Below are 21,442 nucleotides of genomic sequence, written 5' to 3' on the forward strand. Positions count from 1 at the left end.
TCATGCCCTGCTGTAGGCTGCTAACTGTAGGCAGTCTGGGCATGCTGGGAGTTGTAGTTTTGCAACAGCTGGAGAGCCTCAGGTTGGCCGCCCCTGCCATAGATCCTATTTGACTCCGGGGAGGGGATTTATGACTCCACCTGCTGTTTAAAGTGTGGGGCCCTGGATGCAGGACTACACCACTGCTTATGGGACTGTCCCCGAAATAGAGAATACTGGGATAAAATCATCACATTCACAAACACACAGAAACTGTCACACTTTGTAGCAGCGGCAGGTACTAAGGCGATCTTGCAAGTCTGGCTAAACCCTACACCTCCCCCTTTTAAACTATTCTTGGAGAAACTTTCCTATATCATACGTATGGATTGGATTGAGGCATCACATAAAAAAGACAAAAAAGTGAAACATTTCTTTCAGGTGTGGGAAAGCTTTATTAACATATTGCCGTTCCATATACGCAAGGCTATACATGAATGCTTTTCTGGGACCGCTTGGTTCCTGGAGCAGGTGTTGCTGGGCATGAGCAGATTCTGCTGACCTGAGAAGGAAGGGGGGGGGGGGGGTATAAGACAATCCCGAGCACCGTTCTTTTTTTCCTTAGTTTTTCATATTCAAACCGTACTGAGAAAACGTTACAGTAAATAATTTGTGAGTTAAAAGTGGACTATATAAGTCCATAACACTATGTTATGGAAATCTTGCGCCTGCACTGTCCCGTTCAGTATTCGCTGCAGGCACAGTAAGTGAAGGACGCTCGTCGACTGCCGCCTTCACTCACTGCGCCTGCACCGAATACTAAACAGGACGTTGCAGGCGCAAGATTTCCACAGGAGACAGGGCCGGCAATTGGACACCAACGGTGCCTGGACCTGTCAATCAAGTGTAGCAAGGCGTGGCCAGAGGTGGGAGAACGGAGCCTCTAGGAGCAGGAGCAACGCCCCCCCCCCCCTGTTCCTAGAGGCTCATTTGCATATTATAAAAGTTATTTTTTTTCCTCAATAATGGCGGCACGCAGAGAGATGGCACTAATATAGTTATGCTCAGCTGACATTACTACATCACTAATGTCAGCCAGGTCATACCCATTTTCCTGCTGACAGAAACCCTTTAAAAATCTATAATTAAAAAAAAAAAGTGACTTTTTGGGAGGGTTTTTCCAATTTTAACATGACTTAAGAGGTTAAAGTTCTTACTAACTGGTAAGGTATAACTTAACTGTCGACTACATTTACTTGAGATAATGGTAGTAGGCGATTTATATGAATTAATAGAAATCAAATACCCCATCCTCCAAAATATTTTCTTCAAAGGTCCAAGGACGTCGACCTGTAAGAAAAATGCATATGAATTACACCTACTCCCTTCAGTAAACTAGAAGTAGACAAACCAGCAAGAAACATGTTAATGTACCGTAAATACAATGCTAAATTAATTTTATTATTTATAAGGGCTCGTTTTGTCTAAGGGCAATCAGTGGAGTCACATTCCTAAACCAGGAATGTCCTGACTGCTGTGTGATTAATGCAGATTCCTTGTTTAGGAATGTGACAGCGGCCATTTTAGCTACTCCACTGATTGACCCTAGACAAAACGATTCACAAACTTTTTTACAGTAACATTTTTTTCACCAGTATGTTCAATGTTTCTTTCTCCGGAGAAATAAATGCAGGCTTTTCTTGATGTTAAAGGGATTGGATAGATCATAAAAATGAACAGTGTTCATTTTACATGCTGTTAAAGCAGCGAAACTAGAAATTTTTCTGATAAGATATATTACAAAGTTTCTTATGGTTGCTTGTACTATTAATTTATGCAAAGTTGGTGGAAACGTTAGTAACAATTTAATTTAATTACTTTTTTTTAGCTTGACATACTTATATACCTAACTTATCTAATAGAAAAAGCTTAAAGGGATTTTTCAAGACATTACAACTGATGACCTATACTCTGGATAGGTGATCAGTCTCTGATTGGTGGGGATCAAACACCCGGGACCCTCGCCAATCAGTTGTTTGAGAAGGCAGAGGCGATTGCAGTAGCGTTGCAGCCTTCTCTCAGCTTTTACTAGGCCAGTGACGACACGTTCATCGGTCACATGGCCTAGGAGCTCAGCTCCATTGAAGTGAAAGGGGTTGAGCTGCGATAGCAAGCACAGCTGCTATAGAATGTGTGGCCCTGTGCTTGGTAAGCACAGAGAAAGATGTGGAGCTCACATGAGTGCAAGTGCCTTCTGAAACAGCTGATCGGCAGGGGTCCCGGCTTCCAGACCCCATCGAACAGATACTAATCACCTATCCTGAGTATAGATCACAAGTGATGGCCTATTCTCAGGCAGGATAAGCCATCAATGTGTGATTGGCGGGAGTCCAACATCCTGCTGATCAGCTGTTTCAGAATTCTCCTGTTCTGCAGTAGCTCTGGAAGTTGGTGCTGGAACTATACAACTCTGTCCATTGTGTAGTGGACAGTGCTGGTTCAATGGAAGCAGTGTGGTAGTAACCAGCTCAATCCACTACACAATGAGCGGTAATTCCAGCTCCGGAGCTAGTGCAGAACAGAGGATCCGCAGGCTTGTTTCCTAGGATTACATTATAGAACAAATTCACTTCATAGGAGCATGTTGCCGATTACAACGAGAACATGATACTACGCATTTGACCATACAGCAAATACACCTCTCTTTTGATTGTATGTTATATACAGCAGTCATTCATCAAACAGGAATAATTATCAAAATAGATAATCCAATGCCAGCTAGCAACAAGTGCTCTCAACGATGTGCCTCTGGAGTGTGTTATCCACGTTTAGGGACCTCCCAACCTGACACCCCCAAGTTGCTGAATCCGTGGAGGGAAACATATCTGCTACCCGCCACCGGGTCCTGGCTGCTTTAGTCTTCCGCTGGCACTGAAGCGTTGCAGTCCGGAGTATCAACATGTGATTTGAGAGGGATTACATGTGCCATTGCAGCCAAGGACTGCCTGCAGTTGTGACGTGTCCTCCATCACATGACCTACTGACGTGACGCACAGAGGATAGATTGCCACTCATAGGCGTCAGCAACACACATGCCATCCAAATTGGATGTTGACCCGCAAGACCGAGGCAGGTCAATGGCAGCGAGAGAGCGAAGGAGAAAAAAACCTGCGGCAGGAAGGAGGTAATTATGCTTCTTGGCACAGTTTGGGGAGAGGAGTTCAGACTAAAAGGCCCCCAAATGTAGAAAACCCCTTAAAAAAAAAAAAAAAAAAAAAAAAAAAAAAAAGGAGTTTCAACAAAGTTACATTTTTAAAATAAATATAATATAACTGCACATTTAAGGGCGGATTCGGAACTCAAAGTGGGCCTAGAAAAAAACTAAAAGTGACCCGAAGGTATGGCAACACGATTAGGCTACTTTCACACTAGCGTTCGATCGGATCCGTTCTGAACGGATCCGATCGTAATAATGCAGACGGAGGCTCCGTTCAGAACGGATCCGTCTGCATTATATTAGCTTAAAAAAAGCTAAGTGTGAAAATAGCCTGGGACGGATCCGTCCAGACTTTCAATGTAAAGTCAATGGGGGACGGATCCGCTTGAAGATTGAGCCATATTGTGGCATCTTCAAACGGATCCGTCCCCATTGACTTACATTGTAAGTCTGGACGGATCCGCACGCCTCCGCACGGCCAGGCGGACACCCGAACGCTGCAAGCAGCGTTCAGCTGTCCGCCTGTCTGTGCGGAGGCGAGCGGAGCGGAGGCTGAACGCCGCCAGACTGATGCAGTCTGAGCGGATCCGCTCCATTCAGACTGCATCAGGGCTGGACGGCTGCGTTCGGGTCCGCTCGTGAGCTCCTTCAAACGGAGCTCACGAGCGGACCAGCGAACGCTAGTGTGAAAGGAGCCTTAGGCAGGGCCAATGCAAATGGGTTAGGTCAGCCATACAATCTGCAGTGCGGGGCACAGGCCTCTTCCAGCCTGAGGCCTTAGATGCCTGTGTCCCTGTATTGTCTGTACACTGCCTCATAGACTTTAAAGGGGTTCTGCAGTTTTTTTAAACTGATGATCAAGCATCTGATCGGCAGGGGTCCGACACCTGGGACCCCTGCCGATCAGCTGTTTGAGAAGTATCAATGGCCTGGGCTAAGCTCTGTTCACTTGAATGGAGCTTAGCCGCTCCCAGGCCAGTGATACCAGTCGTGACGTCACCGGGCCTGCAATAAACAGCGAGAAGGCTGCGGCACTACTGCCAGTGCCGCTGTCTTCTCAAACAGCTGATCGGCAGGGGTCCCGCCAATCAGAGGCTGATGATCTATCCGGAGGATAGATCATCATTTAAAAAAAACAGCAGAACCCCTTTAAGCCTAGTGCCTATTTCCTATGAGGGTGAACAGCAGGGCAGGAAGCCATGGGCTTCAAGTGTATCACCATGGTAATACAGTTGAATTGAGGAGGCCGGATACACAAGTACCTGATGCTCATTAATTAAAACTGGGAGTGTCAGATCGTTACATTTTCCGTGGCTTGAAGAAGGCTCAGATGGCCCCCTGGGCATCAGCCCACCAGCAAATTTCCCTGTAGGGTTTATGGCCAGTCCGCCCCTGTTCAAATTTTATCCATTTTTCTTTGTTATTCTGGACTTGATTTTGGTGGCGTCCACCTGTGTGGTTACATCTATATTTTCTACGCACTGTTTGGGGGGGGACAGGAACAATCCCAATAGAAACATAGAATGTGTCGGCAGACAAGAAACCATTTGGCCCATCTAGTCTGCCCAATATACTAGGGCTGCAGCTAACGATTATTTGAATAATCGATTAGTTGCCGATTAATTTCTTCGATTAATCGATTAATCGGGAAAAACGACAAAATTACAAAACAGAGGTTTATATGATCTTACTTGAAAAATTATGTTCAAAGGCCATATTAAAACAAATTGTGGGCGACACTATTATGGGGGATCTGTGGGCGACACTATTATGGGGGATCTGTGGGCGACACTATTATGGGGGATCTGTGGGCGACACTTATGGGGGATCTGTGGGCGACACTTATGGGGGATCTGTGGGCGACACTTATGGGGGATCTGTGGGCGACACTTATGGGGGATCTGTGGGCGACACTTATGGGGGATCTGTGGGCGACACTTATGGGGGATCTGTGGGCGACACTTATGGGGGATCTGTGGGCGACACTTATGGGGGATCTGTGGGCGACACTTATGGGGGATCTGTGGGCGACACTTATGGGGGATCTGTGGGCGACACTTATGGGGGATCTGTGGGCGACACTTATGGGGGATCTGTGGGCGACACTATTATGGGGGATCTGTGGGCGACACTATTATGGGGGATCTGTGGGCGACACTATTATGGGGGATCTGTGGGCGACACTATTATGGGGGATCTGTGGACGGCGTAGTTATGGAGAGGGGGATCTGTGGACGGCGTAGTTATGGAGAGGGGGATCTGTGGACGGCGTAGTTATGGAGAGGGGGATCTGTGGACGGCGCAGTTATGGAGAGGGGGATCTGTGGACGGCGCAGTTATGGAGAGGGGGATCTGTGGGTGGCGCAGTTATGGAGAGGGGGATCTGTGGGTGGCGCAGTTATGGAGAGGGGGATCTGTGGACAGCGCAGTTATGGAGAGGGGGATCTGTGGACGGCGTAGTTATGGAGAGGGGGATATGTGCACTGTTATGGGCATAACAGTGCACAGATCCCCCTTCCCATAGCAGTGCCATACACAGACCCCCCCTCCTCCCCATAGCAGTGCTATACACAGACCCCCCTCCCCATAGCAGTGCCATAGACAGATCCTCCCCCCTCCCCATAGCAGTGCTATACACAGACCCCCCTTCCCATAGCAGTGCCATAGACAGATCCCCCCTTCCCCCTACCCCCTAACCCCTAACAGCCCCGGCCCCGATGCTTGCATCTTTATTTTACCTTTTTACAATGACGCTCCCGCTCCTGTAACAGCCAGGCAGAGCGGACGGCGGCGTAACGTCACTCAATCACGTGACGCGCCCGCTCCGCCCACTTCATGAATGAAGGAGGCGGAGCAGGCGTGTCACGTGAGTGAGTGACGTTACGCCGCCGTCCGCTCTGCCTGGCTGTTACAGGAGCGGGAGCGTCATTGTAAAAAGGTAAAATAAAGATGCAGCGCCCGCCCGCCCGAATAGCAACGAATCGGCGATTATTCGATAACTGGATTCGTCGACAACGAATCCAGTTATCGAATATAATCGATTACATCGATTAATCGTTGCAGCCCTACAATATACTAAATACTATGGATAGCCCCTGGCCCTATCTTATATGAAGGATGGCCTTATGCCTATCCCATGCATGCTTAAACTCCTCCACTGTATTTGCAGCTACCACTTCTGCAGGAAGGCTATTCCATGCATCCACTACTCTCTCAGTAAAGTAATACTTCCCGATATTACTTTTAAACCTTTGCCCCTCTAATTTAAAACTATGTCCTCTTGTAGCAGTTTTTCTTCTTTTAAATATTTTTTCCTCTTTTACCTTGTTGATTCCCTTTATGTATTTAAAAGTTTCTATCATATCCCCTCTGTCTCGTCTTTCTTCCAAGCTATACATGTTAAGGTCTATTAATCTTTCCTGGTAAGTTTTATCCTGCAATCCATGTACCAGTTTAGTAGCTCTTCTCTGAACTCTCTCTAAAGTATCAATATCCTTTTGGAGATATGGTCTCCAGTACTGAGCACAATACTCCAAATGAGGTCTCACTAGTGCTCTGTAGAGCGGCATGAGCAGCTCCCTCTTTCTACAGGTAATGCCTCTCCCTATACACCCAAGCATTCTGCTAGCATGTCCTGCTGCTCTATGACATTGTCTGCCTACCTTTAAGTCTTCTGTAATAATGATCCCTAAATCCCTTTCCTCAGATACTGAGGTTAGGACTGTATCACTGATTTTATATTCTGCTCTTGGGTTTTTACGTCCCAGGTGCATTATCTTGCACTTATCAACATTACATTTTAGTTGGCAGATTTTTGACCATTCCTCTAGTTTTCCTAAGTCCTTTTCCATTTGGTGTATCCCTCCAGGAACATCAACCGTGTTACAAATCTTTGTGTCATCAGCAAAAAGACACACCTTACCATTGAGGCCTTCTGCAATTTCGCTGATAAAGATATTAAACAATATGGGTCCCAGAACAGATCCCTGAGGTACCCCACTGGTAACAAGACCCTGGTCTGAATATACTCCACTGACTACAACCCTCTGTCTGTCCCTCAGCCACTGCCTAATCCATTCAACAATATGGGAGTCCAAGCCCAAAGACTGCACTTTATTGATAAGCCTTCTATGTGGGACAGTATCAAAAGCCTTACTAAAGTCTAGATAAGCGGTCTACTGCACCTCCTCCATCTATTATTTTAGTCACCCAATCAAAAAAAAAAAAAATCTATAAGATTAGATTGACACGATCTCCCTGAAGTAAACCCATGCTGTTTTTCATCTTTCAATCCATGGGATTTTAGATGTTCCACAATCCTCTCCTTAAGTATGGTTTCCATTAATTTCCCCACTATTGATGTCAGGCTTACTGGCCTATAGTTGCCCGATTCCTCCCTACTACCTTTCTTGTGAATGGGCACAACATTTGCTAATTTCCAATCTTCTGGGACGACTCCTGTTGCCAGTGATTAGTTAAATAAATCTGTTAATGGTTTTGCTAGTTCACCGCTGAGCTCTTTTAATAGCTTTGGGTGTATCCCATCAGGCCCCTGTGACTTATTTGTATTAATTTTAGACAGTTGACTTAGAACCTCTTCCTCTGTAAAGACACATGCATCAAAAGATTCATTAGTCTTTTTTCCTAACTGAGGTCCTTCATTTTCCTTTGTAAAAACTGAACAGAAGTATTCATTGAGGCAGTCATATAGTTCTTTATCTTCTTCCATATACCTTCCTTCTTTTGTTTTTAATTTGGTAATTCCTTGTTTTAGTTTCCTTTTTTCATTTATGTATCTGAAGACTGCCTTATCGCCTTTTTTCCCTGACTAAGCTAATTTCTCTTCTGCCTGTGCTTTAGAAGCTCTTATAACTTGTTTGGCCTCTCTCTGCCTAATCTTATAAATTTGCCTGCCATCCTCGCTTTTTTTTTTTTTTATATATAATTCCTAAATGCTTTCTTTTTGTTTTTAATGATTTTGGCCACTTCTGCTGACTACCACAGTGGTCTCTTCCTTTTTTTGCTTTTACTGACAAGCCTAAAGCAATTTTATGTTGCCTTCAATAGTGCCTCTTAAGTAGTCCCATTTCTCCTGGACTCCAATGAAACTGTTCCAGTCTAAAAGGGACTCGTATACCACTAATCTAATTTTAGAAAAAAAGTCAGTTTTTCTAAAATCTAAAACTTTTGTTTTTGTGTGGTGTGACTCAGTCACTGTACTTATAGTAAACCACACTGACTGGTGATCACTAGATCCCAAGCTTTCCCCTACAGTAATATCAGATACCAAATTCCCATTTGTGAATACTAAATCTAAAATGGCCTCCTTCCGGGTTGGCTCCTCCACTACTTGCTGTAGAGATAATCCCAGTAGGGAATATTTTGCCGACTCTCAGATCGCAATACATTGTAGACATCATGTGGCTGTTGTAGCCACAGTTCCCTACTGTGCACGTTGAAGACATTTCCTAGAACTCCTAAAACTTGCTTGAGGTTTCATTGTGGTTGTTTCTCCCCTTCAAAGTCAAGGGAGGAAAACTTCAATGCTATCAGAAGAAATCATAAGGGATTGGACATGACACTAAAGAACCGCAGCACGTGGCAAAAAAATCAATACATGAATTAGAGTCACATGTCACAGATTTGCCTACCAAAAAATCTGACATGTATTTTACAGTAGAAATCTACAGCTGACATTCTCATTTCTGCCATAGAATGCATGTTAAAGGGAACCTGTCACCGGGATTTTGTGTATAGAGCTCAGGACATGGGTTGCTAGATGGCCGCTAGCACATCTGCAATACCCAGTCCCCATAGCTATGTGTGCTTTTATTGTGTAAAAAAAAAAAAGAAGATTTGATACATATGCAAATTAACCTGAGATGAGTCCTGTCCCTGATGCAGCTTACATACAGAACTCATCTCAGGTTAATTTGCAAATGTATCAAATCGTTTTTTTTTTACAGCTAGATGGCCGTGCTAGCGGCCATCTAGCAACCCCTGTCCTCAGCTCTATACACAAAATCCAGGTGACAGGTTCCCTTTAAAGGGGTTGTGCCAAGTATGCAAGTTATCACCTATCTACAGAATAGGAGATAACTAACTGATCGCTGGGGGTCTAACTGCTGGGACCCACACAGATCCCAAGAATGGGGGTCTCTTTCCCCTGATCTGATGGAGCATCAGGTCAGGCATGTGCTCTGCTGCTCCATTCATTCTCTACGACACTGCCAGAGATAGCCGAGTACAGCGCTCTGCTATTTCCAGCGGTCCCAAACGGAACGAAAGGAGCAGCAGGGTGCATACTTGACCCGCCCCTCCATCAGATCGGGGGAGCAGGACCCCTGCCCTCAGTATCAGTCGGAGTCCCAGCGGTTAGACCCCCAGCGATAAGTTATTTAACCCCTATTCTGACCAAACTTGGCACAACCCATTGAAATAGTGATGAAGGTGAATCTTGACCCAAAAAGAACAACTATAAAGAATAAAAGCTGTCTTACCTTCTGCTGTCATATATGTAAAATCTTGAATATTTACAACAATATTATTGACAAAAGGACGATCGTACTAGATTTAAGAAAGATAAGAAAGACTTAATATGGCGCACCAGTGTCACAACAGACATGATCAAAAACATGACAAAACTAATATATAATAAACTGTTACAATATCCAAGGAGCACCCTAAAAAGGTATGCCAACAAAAACACCCGCATACACCTTCGCTCATGACAGGAGGTAATTTCTGTAAAATTGCTTGCATTTTGTGTTACTTGCTGACGGCAAAGTAATGCCTAATCACGGTCACCCAATATAGAGTAGTATACTCATTGGAACATAATTCTCTGCTGCAGGATAACGCTTTTAAAGGGAATCTGTCAGCAGGCTTACACCACCTTGAGTGCGGCATGAAGTAGTGCCAGACACCCATACACACTCAGTGTGCTGTCCGCATCCGTTCCTCCGTTCCGTGGACCCGCAAAAATAAAAAATTGAACATGTCCTATTCAAGTCCGTTTTGCAGACAAGAATAAGCATCTCTATTATGGGCAGTCTGCTCGGATCCGGAAATTGGCCATTCCAGGGTCCGGAATAATAATGGATGAACAAGATATATACAGTGACCCTTGTACTGCGAATGAGTTGGCATCACTCCACTAGGGAGTGAAGTTCTTTATTTAAATCTATATAACAGCTGTAACCCTTTGGGGGGTGGGGGGGGGGGGAGGAGTCAGAAGCTTCCCATCTGATGTCTCGCTGTCAGATGACATTTACTCAATCGGTGATATAAGTTCTTTATCCTTTGCATATACTTAACTTGTAAAAGAAGGACATACATTTGCCTGATTATTATTATTGCCTTACTTCTATGTTTACTATCCTTAAATTGGTGTGTGTAGTCTCTCTTTAAAGAGTATCTGAACCTGAAGTCTTGCTCTTATCAGCAAAACAGTGCGTTTTTTTCCATCCGGATTGCATGGGTTTTTTACATGAGTGAAGTAAAACTGAAGAATAACAATCGACATCTCCCAGCAACCATCAGTGAAAAAGACTTGCATCCGGTGCCTTCCATTTCTCATGCATCCCCCATTCACGTCTATGGAGCAAGAGCTGCGTGAAAAACGCACAATATAGAACACGCAGCGATTTTTCCAGAACGCAAAGCTGATCAGTGATAAACAACGCTCACGTCCACAGACTAGTGATAAGCAAACCAGGTTCAGAGGAGATGGATTCGTTAGCGATATGAGTAAGCACATGAAGAAACCAGGTTCAGACACAGCAGGCCAAACCCGGTTCACTCATCACTAGCAATGAATGGGTCAGGATTCAGTCGGGATGCTATCCGTTCACAACACAAATTGCATAGAGATGGAAAACTCCCTTGTGTGAAAGAGGCATAAAGGGATCAGACTGCGCAAGCTCGGCCATTGCTGTTCTTTTCTTTTGTTGGTATATCATTCCCCCGGGAAATCCTCCGGTATGTCTCTAGGACAGGTCAGAGGTTTTATAAAAACTGCAATTCACTTTTAAAGGGAATGACATGGCTACTGAAAACTTATCTGTACAAAACAGAAATTATCAACATATTAGCCCTAGTGGCCAGTGGGAAAACTGCAGGATTTTAGATATATTTTTTGGATAGTGACATGGAAGAAAAAAAAAAATTATAAAAAAAAAATATGTATGTTTAACATAAAAATGAGATTTAAACAATATGGGGGAGGGGACATTTCTCAAACCAGATACGTCAGGTTTTAGGCGTCACTTTTCAAAGCGGTCTATGTTTAAAGAAGCTCAAGTGCTCCAGACTAAAAAAATTAATAGCTAGGAGCCATTGACCCAAATAAAATTTTTAGTTACCAAATTTAAAAGGCATACAATTATAATTAAAAAAAGGACTTGTAAGAGAAGATGAGACGCAGGTCACAGTAGTGAGCCAGAACTACATATAGGAGAATACAGAACCACATACCTCTTACATCCAGTGACATCTTCTGTCATGTAGACCTTCTCTTTCCTTGTCTCCATTTGACCCAGACCACCATGACAAATTCTTTCAGCCGCATTTTAGATTTCTCAATTTTTCCATCAACCTCCCCATCCTGCTGCCGCTGCCACTCCCAATACTGTGCCCATTGTGCTCCCCAATGCCCCAGGTACTATACTGCTGAAAAAATAGTGACCCCAATAGAAAAAATGTCCCCATAGTGTCTACAGCTATTATAAATGCCCCCTAGAGTGCCCCCAGTAAAAATAATAAAAACCTAGATTGTGCTCCAGGTAATAATGCCTGTATAGGTTCCCCAAAATAATGTCCCCTAATATGTCCCTACAGTGCCTCCCCAATAGTAATCACCCCCCACACAGTAATTTTCCTGCACACTGCCCCCACATAGTAATTTCTCCCCACACTGCCCCCACAGTAGTAATTTCCCCCAGCATAGTAATTTCCCCCCACACTGCCCCCACAGTAGTAATTTCCCCCCCACACTGCCCCCACAGTAGTAATTTCTCCCCACACTGCCCCCACAGTAGTAATTTCCCCCCCACACTGCCCCCACAGTAGTAATTTCCCCCCCACACTGCCCCCACAGTAGTAATTTCTCCCCCACACTGCCCCCACAGTAGTAATTTCTCCCCACACTGCCCCCACAGTAGTAATTTCCCCCCAGCATAGTAATTTTCCCCCACACTGCCCCCACAGTAGTAATTTCCCCCCAGCATAGTAATTTCCCCCCACACTGCCCCCACAGTAGTAATTTCCCCCCCACACTGCCCCCACAGTAGTAATTTCTCCCCACACTGCCCCCACAGTAGTAATTTCCCCCCCACACTGCCCTCCCAGCATAGTAATTCCCCCCCCCCACACTGCCCCACCGTAGTAATTTCCCCCCCACACTGCCCCCACAGTAGTAATTTCCCCCCCACACTGCCCCCACAGTAGTAATTTCCCCCCCACACTGCCCCCACAGTAGTAATTTCCCCCACACTGCCCCCACAGTAGTAATTTCCCCCCCACACTGCCCCCACAGTAGTAATTTCCCCCCATACTACCGCCACAGTAGTAATTTTCCCTACACGGCCCCAACATAGTAACTTCCCCCCTCACTGCCCCCACAGTAGTAATATGCCCCACACTGCCTGCACGTAATAATTTTCTCCCACACTGCCTCCACAGTAGTAAAATGCCTGAAAGATGTAATTTCCCCCCACACTGTCCCCCAGTGCCCCCCTTCTGGCCAGTAATGTCCCCAGTGCCCCCCTTCTGGCCAGTAATGTCCCCCAGTGCCCCCCTTCTGGCCAGTAATGTCCCCCAGTGCCCCCCTTCTGGCCAGTAATGTCCCCCAGTGCCCCCCTTCTGGCCAGTAATGTCCCCCAGTGCCCCCCTTCTGGCCAGTAATGTCCCCCAGTGCCCCCCTTCTGGCCAGTAATGTCCCCCAGTGCCCCCCTTCTGGCCAGTAATGTCCCCCAGTGCCCCCCTTCTGGCCAGTAATGTCCCCCAGTGCCCCCCTTCTGGCCAGTAATGTCCCCCAGTGCCCCCCTTCTGGCCAGTAATGTCCCCCAGTGCCCCCCTTCTGGCCAGTAATGTCCCCCAGTGCCCCCCTTCTGGCCAGTAATGTCCCCCAGTGCCCCCCTTCTGGCCAGTAATGTCCCCCAGTGCCCCCCTTCTGGCCAGTAATGTCCCCCAGTGCCCCCCTTCTGGCCAGTAATGTGTCCCAGTGCCCCCTTTCAGACACTAATGTCGTCCCGTTCCACCCTTCAGACCAGTAATGCCCCCCAATGCTGGCAGTTAAAAAAATATCAAAAAACTTTTACTCACCTGTGTCCTTTCGCTGGCGCTCACTCGTTGCTGGTACGGCCCGGGATGGTGAGACGCAGATGCACACACATCAGTGCTCTGTGTCCCGCCACAGGCGGGCGCGATGGCCTGAAGTCTATGACAGCGTAAGGGCAAGGAATTATGGGCTCCTGTGCTTCACCTCAATAATCAGCTGCAGCGCAGCTGTCCAGTCGCAAATGGCGACAAGACTAAAAAGTCTTGTCGCCATCTGCAAATTTTAAGGCGCATTGGCGACAGTTTTGGTCGCCATCTGGGGGACTGAGCTCTGTCACCAGGATCAACCCTATTAAACCAGACATACTGGCTTGTAGGGCTCATCATGCAGATTAAAACTATACCACTCTTGTCTGTGTGCTAAACAGCTGCAGAGAGATCTTTCTTTTTTTTTATATGCAAATGAGCAATTCAAGCACTCGGGCGGGGCTGAATATTCTGAGCACTGCTATGTAACACCCCCTGTGCTCTGCACACGCCCCCTGCCCTTGATTGACAGGGCTAGACATCAGGCTAAGGGCAGAGCTGTATCCTATCATGTAAATATCATATACACTATAGTTTCACCACACTGAGATCTGCTCAGAAGGTTAAGGCTACTTTCACACTAGCGTTCGGGCGGATCCGTTCTGAACGGATCCGCTCATAATAATGCAGACGGAGGCTCCGTTCAGAACGGATCCGTCTGCATTATTTTTAGCATAGAACAGCTAAGTGTGAAAATAGCCTCGTACGGATCCGTCCAGACTTTCAATGTAAAGTCAATGGGGGACGGATCCGCTTGAAGATTGAGCCACATTGTGGCATCTTCAAACGGATCCGTCCCCATTGACTTACATTGAAAGTCTGGACGGATCCGCACGGCCAGGCGGACACCCGAACGCTGCAAGCAGCGTTCAGCTGTCCGCCTGTCCGTGCGGAGGCGAGCGGAGCGGAGGCTGAACGCCGCCAGACTGATGCAGTCTGAGCGGATCCGCATCCATTCAGACTGCATCAGGGCTGGACGGCTGCGTTCGGGTCCGCTCGTGAGCTCCTTCAAACGGAGCTCACGAGCGGACCAGCGAACGCTAGTGTGAAAGCAGCCTTATCTACATATTACTTTATTCACAGGCATAACATATGATGATAAAGACACCAGTAACACGTGTTAGCTTATAAGCATAGAAGAGACACATCTCCATGTGGTAATGCTATAGCTTGGTGGTTAAAGGGCTTCTGTCACCCCACTAAAGTGATTTTTTTTTTTTGGGCTAGTGAAATTAGTTATATTGCGATATATGACAATATAATTGTGTTACTTACTTTGATTCAGCAGTTTCTGCAAAAAACGAAGTTTTAATATATGTAAATTCGGTCTCTACCAGCAAGTAGGGCGGCTACTTGCTGGTAGCTGCTGCAGAAATCCGCCCCCTCGTCGTGTTGATCGACAGGGCCAGCCGGGATCTCCTCCTCCGGCCGGCCCTGTCGGCATTTCAAAAATCGCGCGCCTGTGTTGATTCGGCGCAGGCGCTCTGAGATGAGGAGGCTCGTCTCCTCAGAACTCCCTCAGTGCGCCTGCGCCGATGACATCACCGAAATAGAAGACGTCATCGGCGCAGGCGCACTGAGGGAGTGCTGAGGAGACGAGCCTCCTCATCTCAGAGCGCCTGCGCCGAATCAACACAGGCGCGCGATTTTTGAAATGCCGACAGGGCTGGCCGGAGGAGGAGATCCCGGCTGGCCCCGTCAATCAACACGACGAGGGGGCGGATTTCTGCAGCAGCTACCAGCAAGTAGCCGCCCTACTTGCTGGTAGAGACCGAATTTACATATTATAAAACTTCGTTTTTTGTAGAAACTGCTGGATCAAAGTAAGTAACACAATTATATTGTCATATATCGCAATATAACTAATTTCACCAGCCCAAAAAAAAAAAATCACTTTAGTGGGGTGACAGAAGCCCTTTAAGTGGTTGATTTTGTACGTAGAGATCCTAGGTTTGAATCTCAGGAGAGATTTTCTTCCATTTATCCCATAAGAAAAGTCTATGTCCTTATTATATTGAGAATAATGTTTTTTTTAGAAAGCTAATAAATATTACTGGCTTCTTTATAATCATATATTGTGTCTGTGAATAAATAGGTAATAGGTTTTAGAACAAAAAAAAAAAAAAAAAAAAAAAAAAAAAAAAAAAAACACTATTCTCAATAAAGTATGGGCTCTTTCCCACTCGCGTTATTGTCTTCTGGCATAGAGTTCCGTCGTCAGGGCTCTATGCCGGAAGAATCCTGATCAGGATTATCCCCATGCATTCTGAATGGAGAGAAATCCGTTCAGGATGCATCAGGATGTCTTCAGTTCAGGACCGGAACGTTTTTTGGCCGGAGAAAATATCGCAGCATGCTGCGCTTTTTGCTCCGGCCAAAAATCCTGAACACTTGCCGCAAGGCCGGATCACGAATTAATGCCCATTGAAAGGCATTGATCCGGATCCGGCCTTAAGCTAAACGTCGTTTCGGCGCATTGCCGGATCCGGCGTTTAGCCTTTTCTGAATGGTTACCATGGCTGCCGGGACGCTAAAGTCCTGGCAGCCATGGTAAAGTGTAGTGGGGAGCAGTATACTTACCGTCCGTGCGGCTCCCGGGGCGCTTCAGAGAGACGTCAGGGCGCCCCACACGCATAGATGACGTGATCGCATGGATACGTCATCCATGCGCATGGGGCGCTCTGACGTCATTCTGGAGCGCCCCGGGAGCCGCACGGACGGTAAGTATACTGCTCCCCCGCTCCCCACTACTACTATGGCAACCAGGACTTTAATAGCGTCCTGGCTGCCATAGTAACACTGAACGCATTTTGAAGACGGATCCGTCTTCAAATGCTTTCAGTTCACTTGCGTTTTTCCGGATCCAGCGTGTAATTCCGGCAAATGGAGTACACGCCGGATCCGGACAACGCAAGTGTGAAAGAGCCCTAAGGCCTTATGATTATATATTATTTATTATAGTATAGCCTTGTAATATGGTTTTGAATAAGAGAAAAAAAAATAACAGAAAGAAAATGTATCTCTCTTCTGGGATTTGAACCTTAGATCTCTATATGCAGGGTAAACCACTATACCACTAAGCTATAGCATTACTTCACAGAGAAGCATGTTTTTTCTATGCTTATAAGCTAACACATATTACTTGTGTCTTTATAATTATATATTGTGCTTGTGAATAAAGCATTAATATTATATTAGATTTCTGAGCAGATCTCAGTGTGGTGAAGCTATAGTACATAGTGTATATGATATTTAGATGCTAGCATACAGCTCTGCCCTTAGCATGTCTAGTCCTGTCAATCAATGCTTCAGCCCCACCTTCTGGTGCTCGAACATCTCATTTGTATATGAATAAAATGCAGATATCTCTGCGGCTACTTAAAGAGGACCTTTCATCGGTCCAAACATTGTCTACTAAGTATCATGACCTATACAGCGGCGCCCGGGGATCTCAGTGCACTTACTATTATCCCTGGGCGCCGCTCCGTTCTCCCGTTATGTCCTCCAGTATGTTTGGGGACTTGGTTATAGTAGGAGGAGACTGCCCTTGCTCTGCTGGGTGTCTCCTTCTCCTAGGCTGTAGCGCTGGCCAATCGCAGCGCAGAGCTCACAGCCTGGGAGAAAAAACCTCCCAGGCTGTGAGCTCTGCACTGCGATTGGCCAGCGCTACAGCCTAGGAGAAGGAGACACCCAGCACAACAAGGGCAGACTCCGCCTACTATAACCAAGTCCCCGAAGATACCGGAGGACATAACGGGAGAACGGAGCGGCGCCCAGAGATAATAGTAAGTGCACTGAGATCCCCGGGCGCCGCTGTATATGTCATGATACTTAGTTCACAATGTTTGGACTGATGAAAGGTCCTCTTTAACATACAGACAAAAAAAAAGTACCGTTTTAATCAGCATGATGAGCCCTACAAGCCATTATGTCTGGTTTAATAGGGTTGATCATGGTGACAGAGCCTCTTTAACCACCTCCGGACCGCCTAACGCAGATGTGCGGTCCGGAGGTGGCAGCGCTGTGCATAGTCACGCATATACGCGTCATCTCGCGAGACGCGAGATGACGCGAGTATGCGCCCGCGCGTGCGCAGTTCGCGCCGGCATTTCGTCGAGAAGTATTTTGTCAGCAACCTGCCAGCCAATGATCGTGGCTGGCAGGTTGCTGATTTTTAAAAAAGCCAATCAAAGTGCCAGATATCAGATCATATTAGTAAATATGATCTGATATATGGCTGCCTGCTCCTCTGCTGGTTCTTTTCGTCGGTTGGATCCAGCAGAGGAGCAGGCTTCACAGTGAGTACACCAAACACTACACTTTAGCCCCTGATCACCCCCATGAACCCCAATTACCCTTTGATCACCCCTGTCAATCACAAGTGAAAAGAAAAAAGTGATCAGTGCAAACTGTCACTTTTTTTTTTCACTGTTATTGACCGTTAGGTTTCAGTATAGTTTAGGTCCCTTGGTTAGGTAGTTAGCGATCAGTTAGCGCCCAGCCCACCGCACCGCAGTCCATTATTCGCTGATTAGCGTATCGCTAATCAGCATTTGTACTTTTATAGTATCTGGAAGTGATCAAAACTGATCACGGTCAGATCTATAATAGTACTAGTGTCACTTTAGTTCGCCCGCCACCCAAAACGCAGTGTTTGCCCGATCAGGCCTGATCGGTCGCCCACACGTGCGTTCGCCCACACCCGCCCCACCGCACTGCACATTCACTTTACACGCACTGCGGCGATAAAAAAAATCTGTTTTGATATTTTTTATCAACCGCAGCGGCCTCCGGTACTTCGCTAGCCTCCCCTTTGTAAGACAGGCTTGCTTTTTTTTTCTTGGGTAGTCTCAGGGAATACCCCTAAATTTAGTTGCCCACATGTCTAACAGGGGGTATTCTTCTGAAGAGGCCTACAGGCTTCTGACCCAGTCGGATGAGGAGTGGGAACCCTCATCTGATGAATCCAGCGGGTCAGAATACGAACCTGTAGAAAGCAGTGGCTCTCTGACCCAAAGTTCGGACGAGGAGGCTGAGGTCCCTGATACCACCAGGCGTACCCGGCCCCGTGTCGCTAGACCGCAGGTTGCGCAGGATCCGCTTCAAGAGCAGCAGAGTGGGGCTGGCGCTGTCGGATTACGTGGTGAGGCATACACCAGCAGCCCAGCCCTCCCTGGACCTAGTACCAGCACTGCCGTACAACCTAGTGAAGTAGTGAGCACCAGAAGGGCAGTTGAAGCTGGTACGGTGGCACGTGCAGTAGTGACCCCGTCGCAGCCACCGCAAAGACGTGCCCGTAGAGCCCCTAGAATCCCAGAGGTGCTGGCAAACCCCGATTGGCAGTCCCCAACTTCAGCCGCACCTGTAGTTTTCCCTTTCACTGCCCAGTCTGGAGTTCGGGTTGAGACAGCTCAGATCGGTTCGGCCCTGGGATTTTTTGAGCTGTTCTTGACTGCGGAGCTTTTAGACATAGTTGTGGCCGAAACAAACAGGTATGCCACACAATTTATCACCGCTAACCCGGGAAGATTTTATGCCCAGCCTTTCCGGTGGAAACCAGTCCAAGTTTCCGAACTTAAAACTTTTCTGGGCCTCCTCCTCAACATGGGGCTGACAAAAAAGCATGAATTGCGGTCATATTGGTCCACGAACCCGATTCATCACATGCCCAGGACACGATTTGAGACCATCCTGCGTTTCCTGCACTTTAGTGATAACAGCACCTCCCGTCCCAGAGGCCACCCTGCTTTTGACCGGCTCCACAAAATTCGGCCCCTCATAGACCATTTCAACCAGAAATTTGCAGATATTTATACCCCAGAGCAAAACATCTGCATAGACGGGTCCCTGATACATTTTACCGGGCGCCTTGGCTTCAAACAATACATCCCAAGCAAGCGCGCCCGGTATGGGGTCAAATTGTATAAGCTCTGTGAAAGGGCCACAGGCTATACCCACAAATTTCGTGTCTATGAGGGAAAAGATCAGACCCTGGAGCCGGTCGGTTGCCCTGACTACCTGGGGAGCAGTGGGAAGACAGTTTGGGACTTGGTGTCACCCTTATTCGGCAAGGGGTACCATCTTTATGTGGACAATTTTTACACAAGTGTGGCCCTCTTTAGGCATTTGTTTCTAGAACGGATTGGCGCCTGTGGTACCGCGCGAACTAGTCGCGCGGGCTTCCCCCAACGGCTCGTTACCACCCGTCTTGCAAGGGGGCAGAGGGCCGCACTGTGTAACGAAGAACTGCTCGCGGTGAAATGGAGAGACAAGCGTGACGTTTACATGCTCTCCTCCATTCACGCAGACACGACAATACAAATTGAGCGAGCAACCCGTGTCATTGAAAAGCCCCTCTCAGTCCACGACTATAACCTCCACATGGGAGGGGTGGACTTCAATGACCAGATGTTGTCTCCGTATTTAGTTTCCCGACGCACCAGACGCTGGTATAAGAAGGTGTCTGTATATTTAATTCAATTGGCTCTGTACAATAGTTTTGTTCTCTACAGTAAGGCTGGGAGAACTGGATCCTTCCTCAAATTTCAGGAAGAGATCATCGAGAACCTCCTGTATCCAGGAGGTTCCGTGGCCCCAACCACCAGTGTAGTTAGCCGTCTACACGAGCGACATTTCCCCAATGTCGTTCCTGGTACCTCAACCCAACAGTCACCCCGAAAAAGATGTCGTGTCTGTAGCAGGAGTGGAATAAGGCGTGACACCCGCTATTTCTGTCCTGACTGTCCGGACCACCCTGCCCTATGCTTTGGAGAGTGTTTCCGGAAGTACCACTCACAGGTACACTATTAGCATAGGGATCATCTCACCAGGACAGGCACACAGGGCTATTAGGGCCCATTCACTCACTGCTGCTGCAAACGTCTCCTTTCACATGGGACAAAGTGCATAACGCACTTCGCCACATCTTTGGGCGATTTGCGCTTTGCACATTGACCCATGGGGAAGGAGAGGTTTGTTCTATAAAGGTAAAAAAAAAAAAAACACACCAGTAAGCAAACACGTTAATGTTCAGTTAAAAAATTTTAAGTTTATATGTTCTGTTGCAAAGTTAATAAAATGATTGCGTTGCGGCCTGGTTTTTTCTTTTTCTTTTTTTCTTCTTTTTTTACCTTCCAGGTGGACCAACCGATTGACTAGCTGCAGCACCGATGTGCATTCTGACAGAAGCATTGCGCTGCTGTCAGATTACACGCAAGTCGGTGTATGCGGCGCTGCAAGACGGGATTTTCTCCTCTGCAGTGACAGATACGTTTGCCAAGGCATACGAGCTGAGGAGGAGGCGGCGTTCCTATGCTTTGGCAAACACTTTGTATATATAAAAAAAATAAAAAAAAATCCCGGCAATGATTTATTCATCCACATCGATTGATGTGAATGGAGAAATCTGGTTTGCCAGGGCATACGAGCTAAGTGGGTATGGATGTAGGGCGGAGCTCCTATGTCCTAGCAGACGCCTTTCCCCTCCATTTTTTTTTTTTGGCAGAGATTTTTTCATCCACATTGATCGATGCGAATGAAGAAATCTGTGCCGTTCATTTTTTTCTTTCAGCCCAGAGGCTGAACGGAAAAAAAAATCTCATTACCTGTATGCTCAATATAAGGAGAATAGCAGAAACTCCTAATGCTGGCCATACATGTAATGATTGCGGAGACCCTCAAATGCCAGGGCAGTACAAACACCCCACAACTGACCCCATTTTGGAAAGAAGACACCCCAAGGTATTTGCTGAGGGGCATATTGAGTCCATGAAAGATTTAAATTTTTGTCCTAAGTTAGCGGAAAGTGAGACTTTGTGAGGAAAAAAAAAAAAAAAAAAAAAATAATCTATTTCCGCTAACTTATGCAAAAAAAAAATAATT

At 46.7% G+C, this 21,442-nt stretch overlaps 1 protein-coding gene across 1 annotated transcript in view; it reads right to left on the minus strand.

Moving 5' to 3' along the window:
• Positions 1-21,442, minus strand: part of LOC122933005 — a 91,613-nt gene that overhangs the window by 64,689 nt on the left and 5,482 nt on the right. Inside the window, exons 3-4 of the mRNA XM_044287730.1 lie at positions 9,697-9,763; positions 1,286-1,329 (exon numbers count right to left, since the gene is read on the minus strand). Of these exons, the coding sequence (XP_044143665.1) occupies positions 1,286-1,329; positions 9,697-9,763 (111 nt within the window). The remainder of the gene's footprint in view (positions 1-1,285; positions 1,330-9,696; positions 9,764-21,442) is intronic.

The sequence above is a fragment of the Bufo gargarizans genome, chromosome 3 (genome assembly GCF_014858855.1).
Source record: "Bufo gargarizans isolate SCDJY-AF-19 chromosome 3, ASM1485885v1, whole genome shotgun sequence".
Taxonomy (NCBI): Eukaryota; Metazoa; Chordata; class Amphibia; order Anura; family Bufonidae; genus Bufo; species Bufo gargarizans.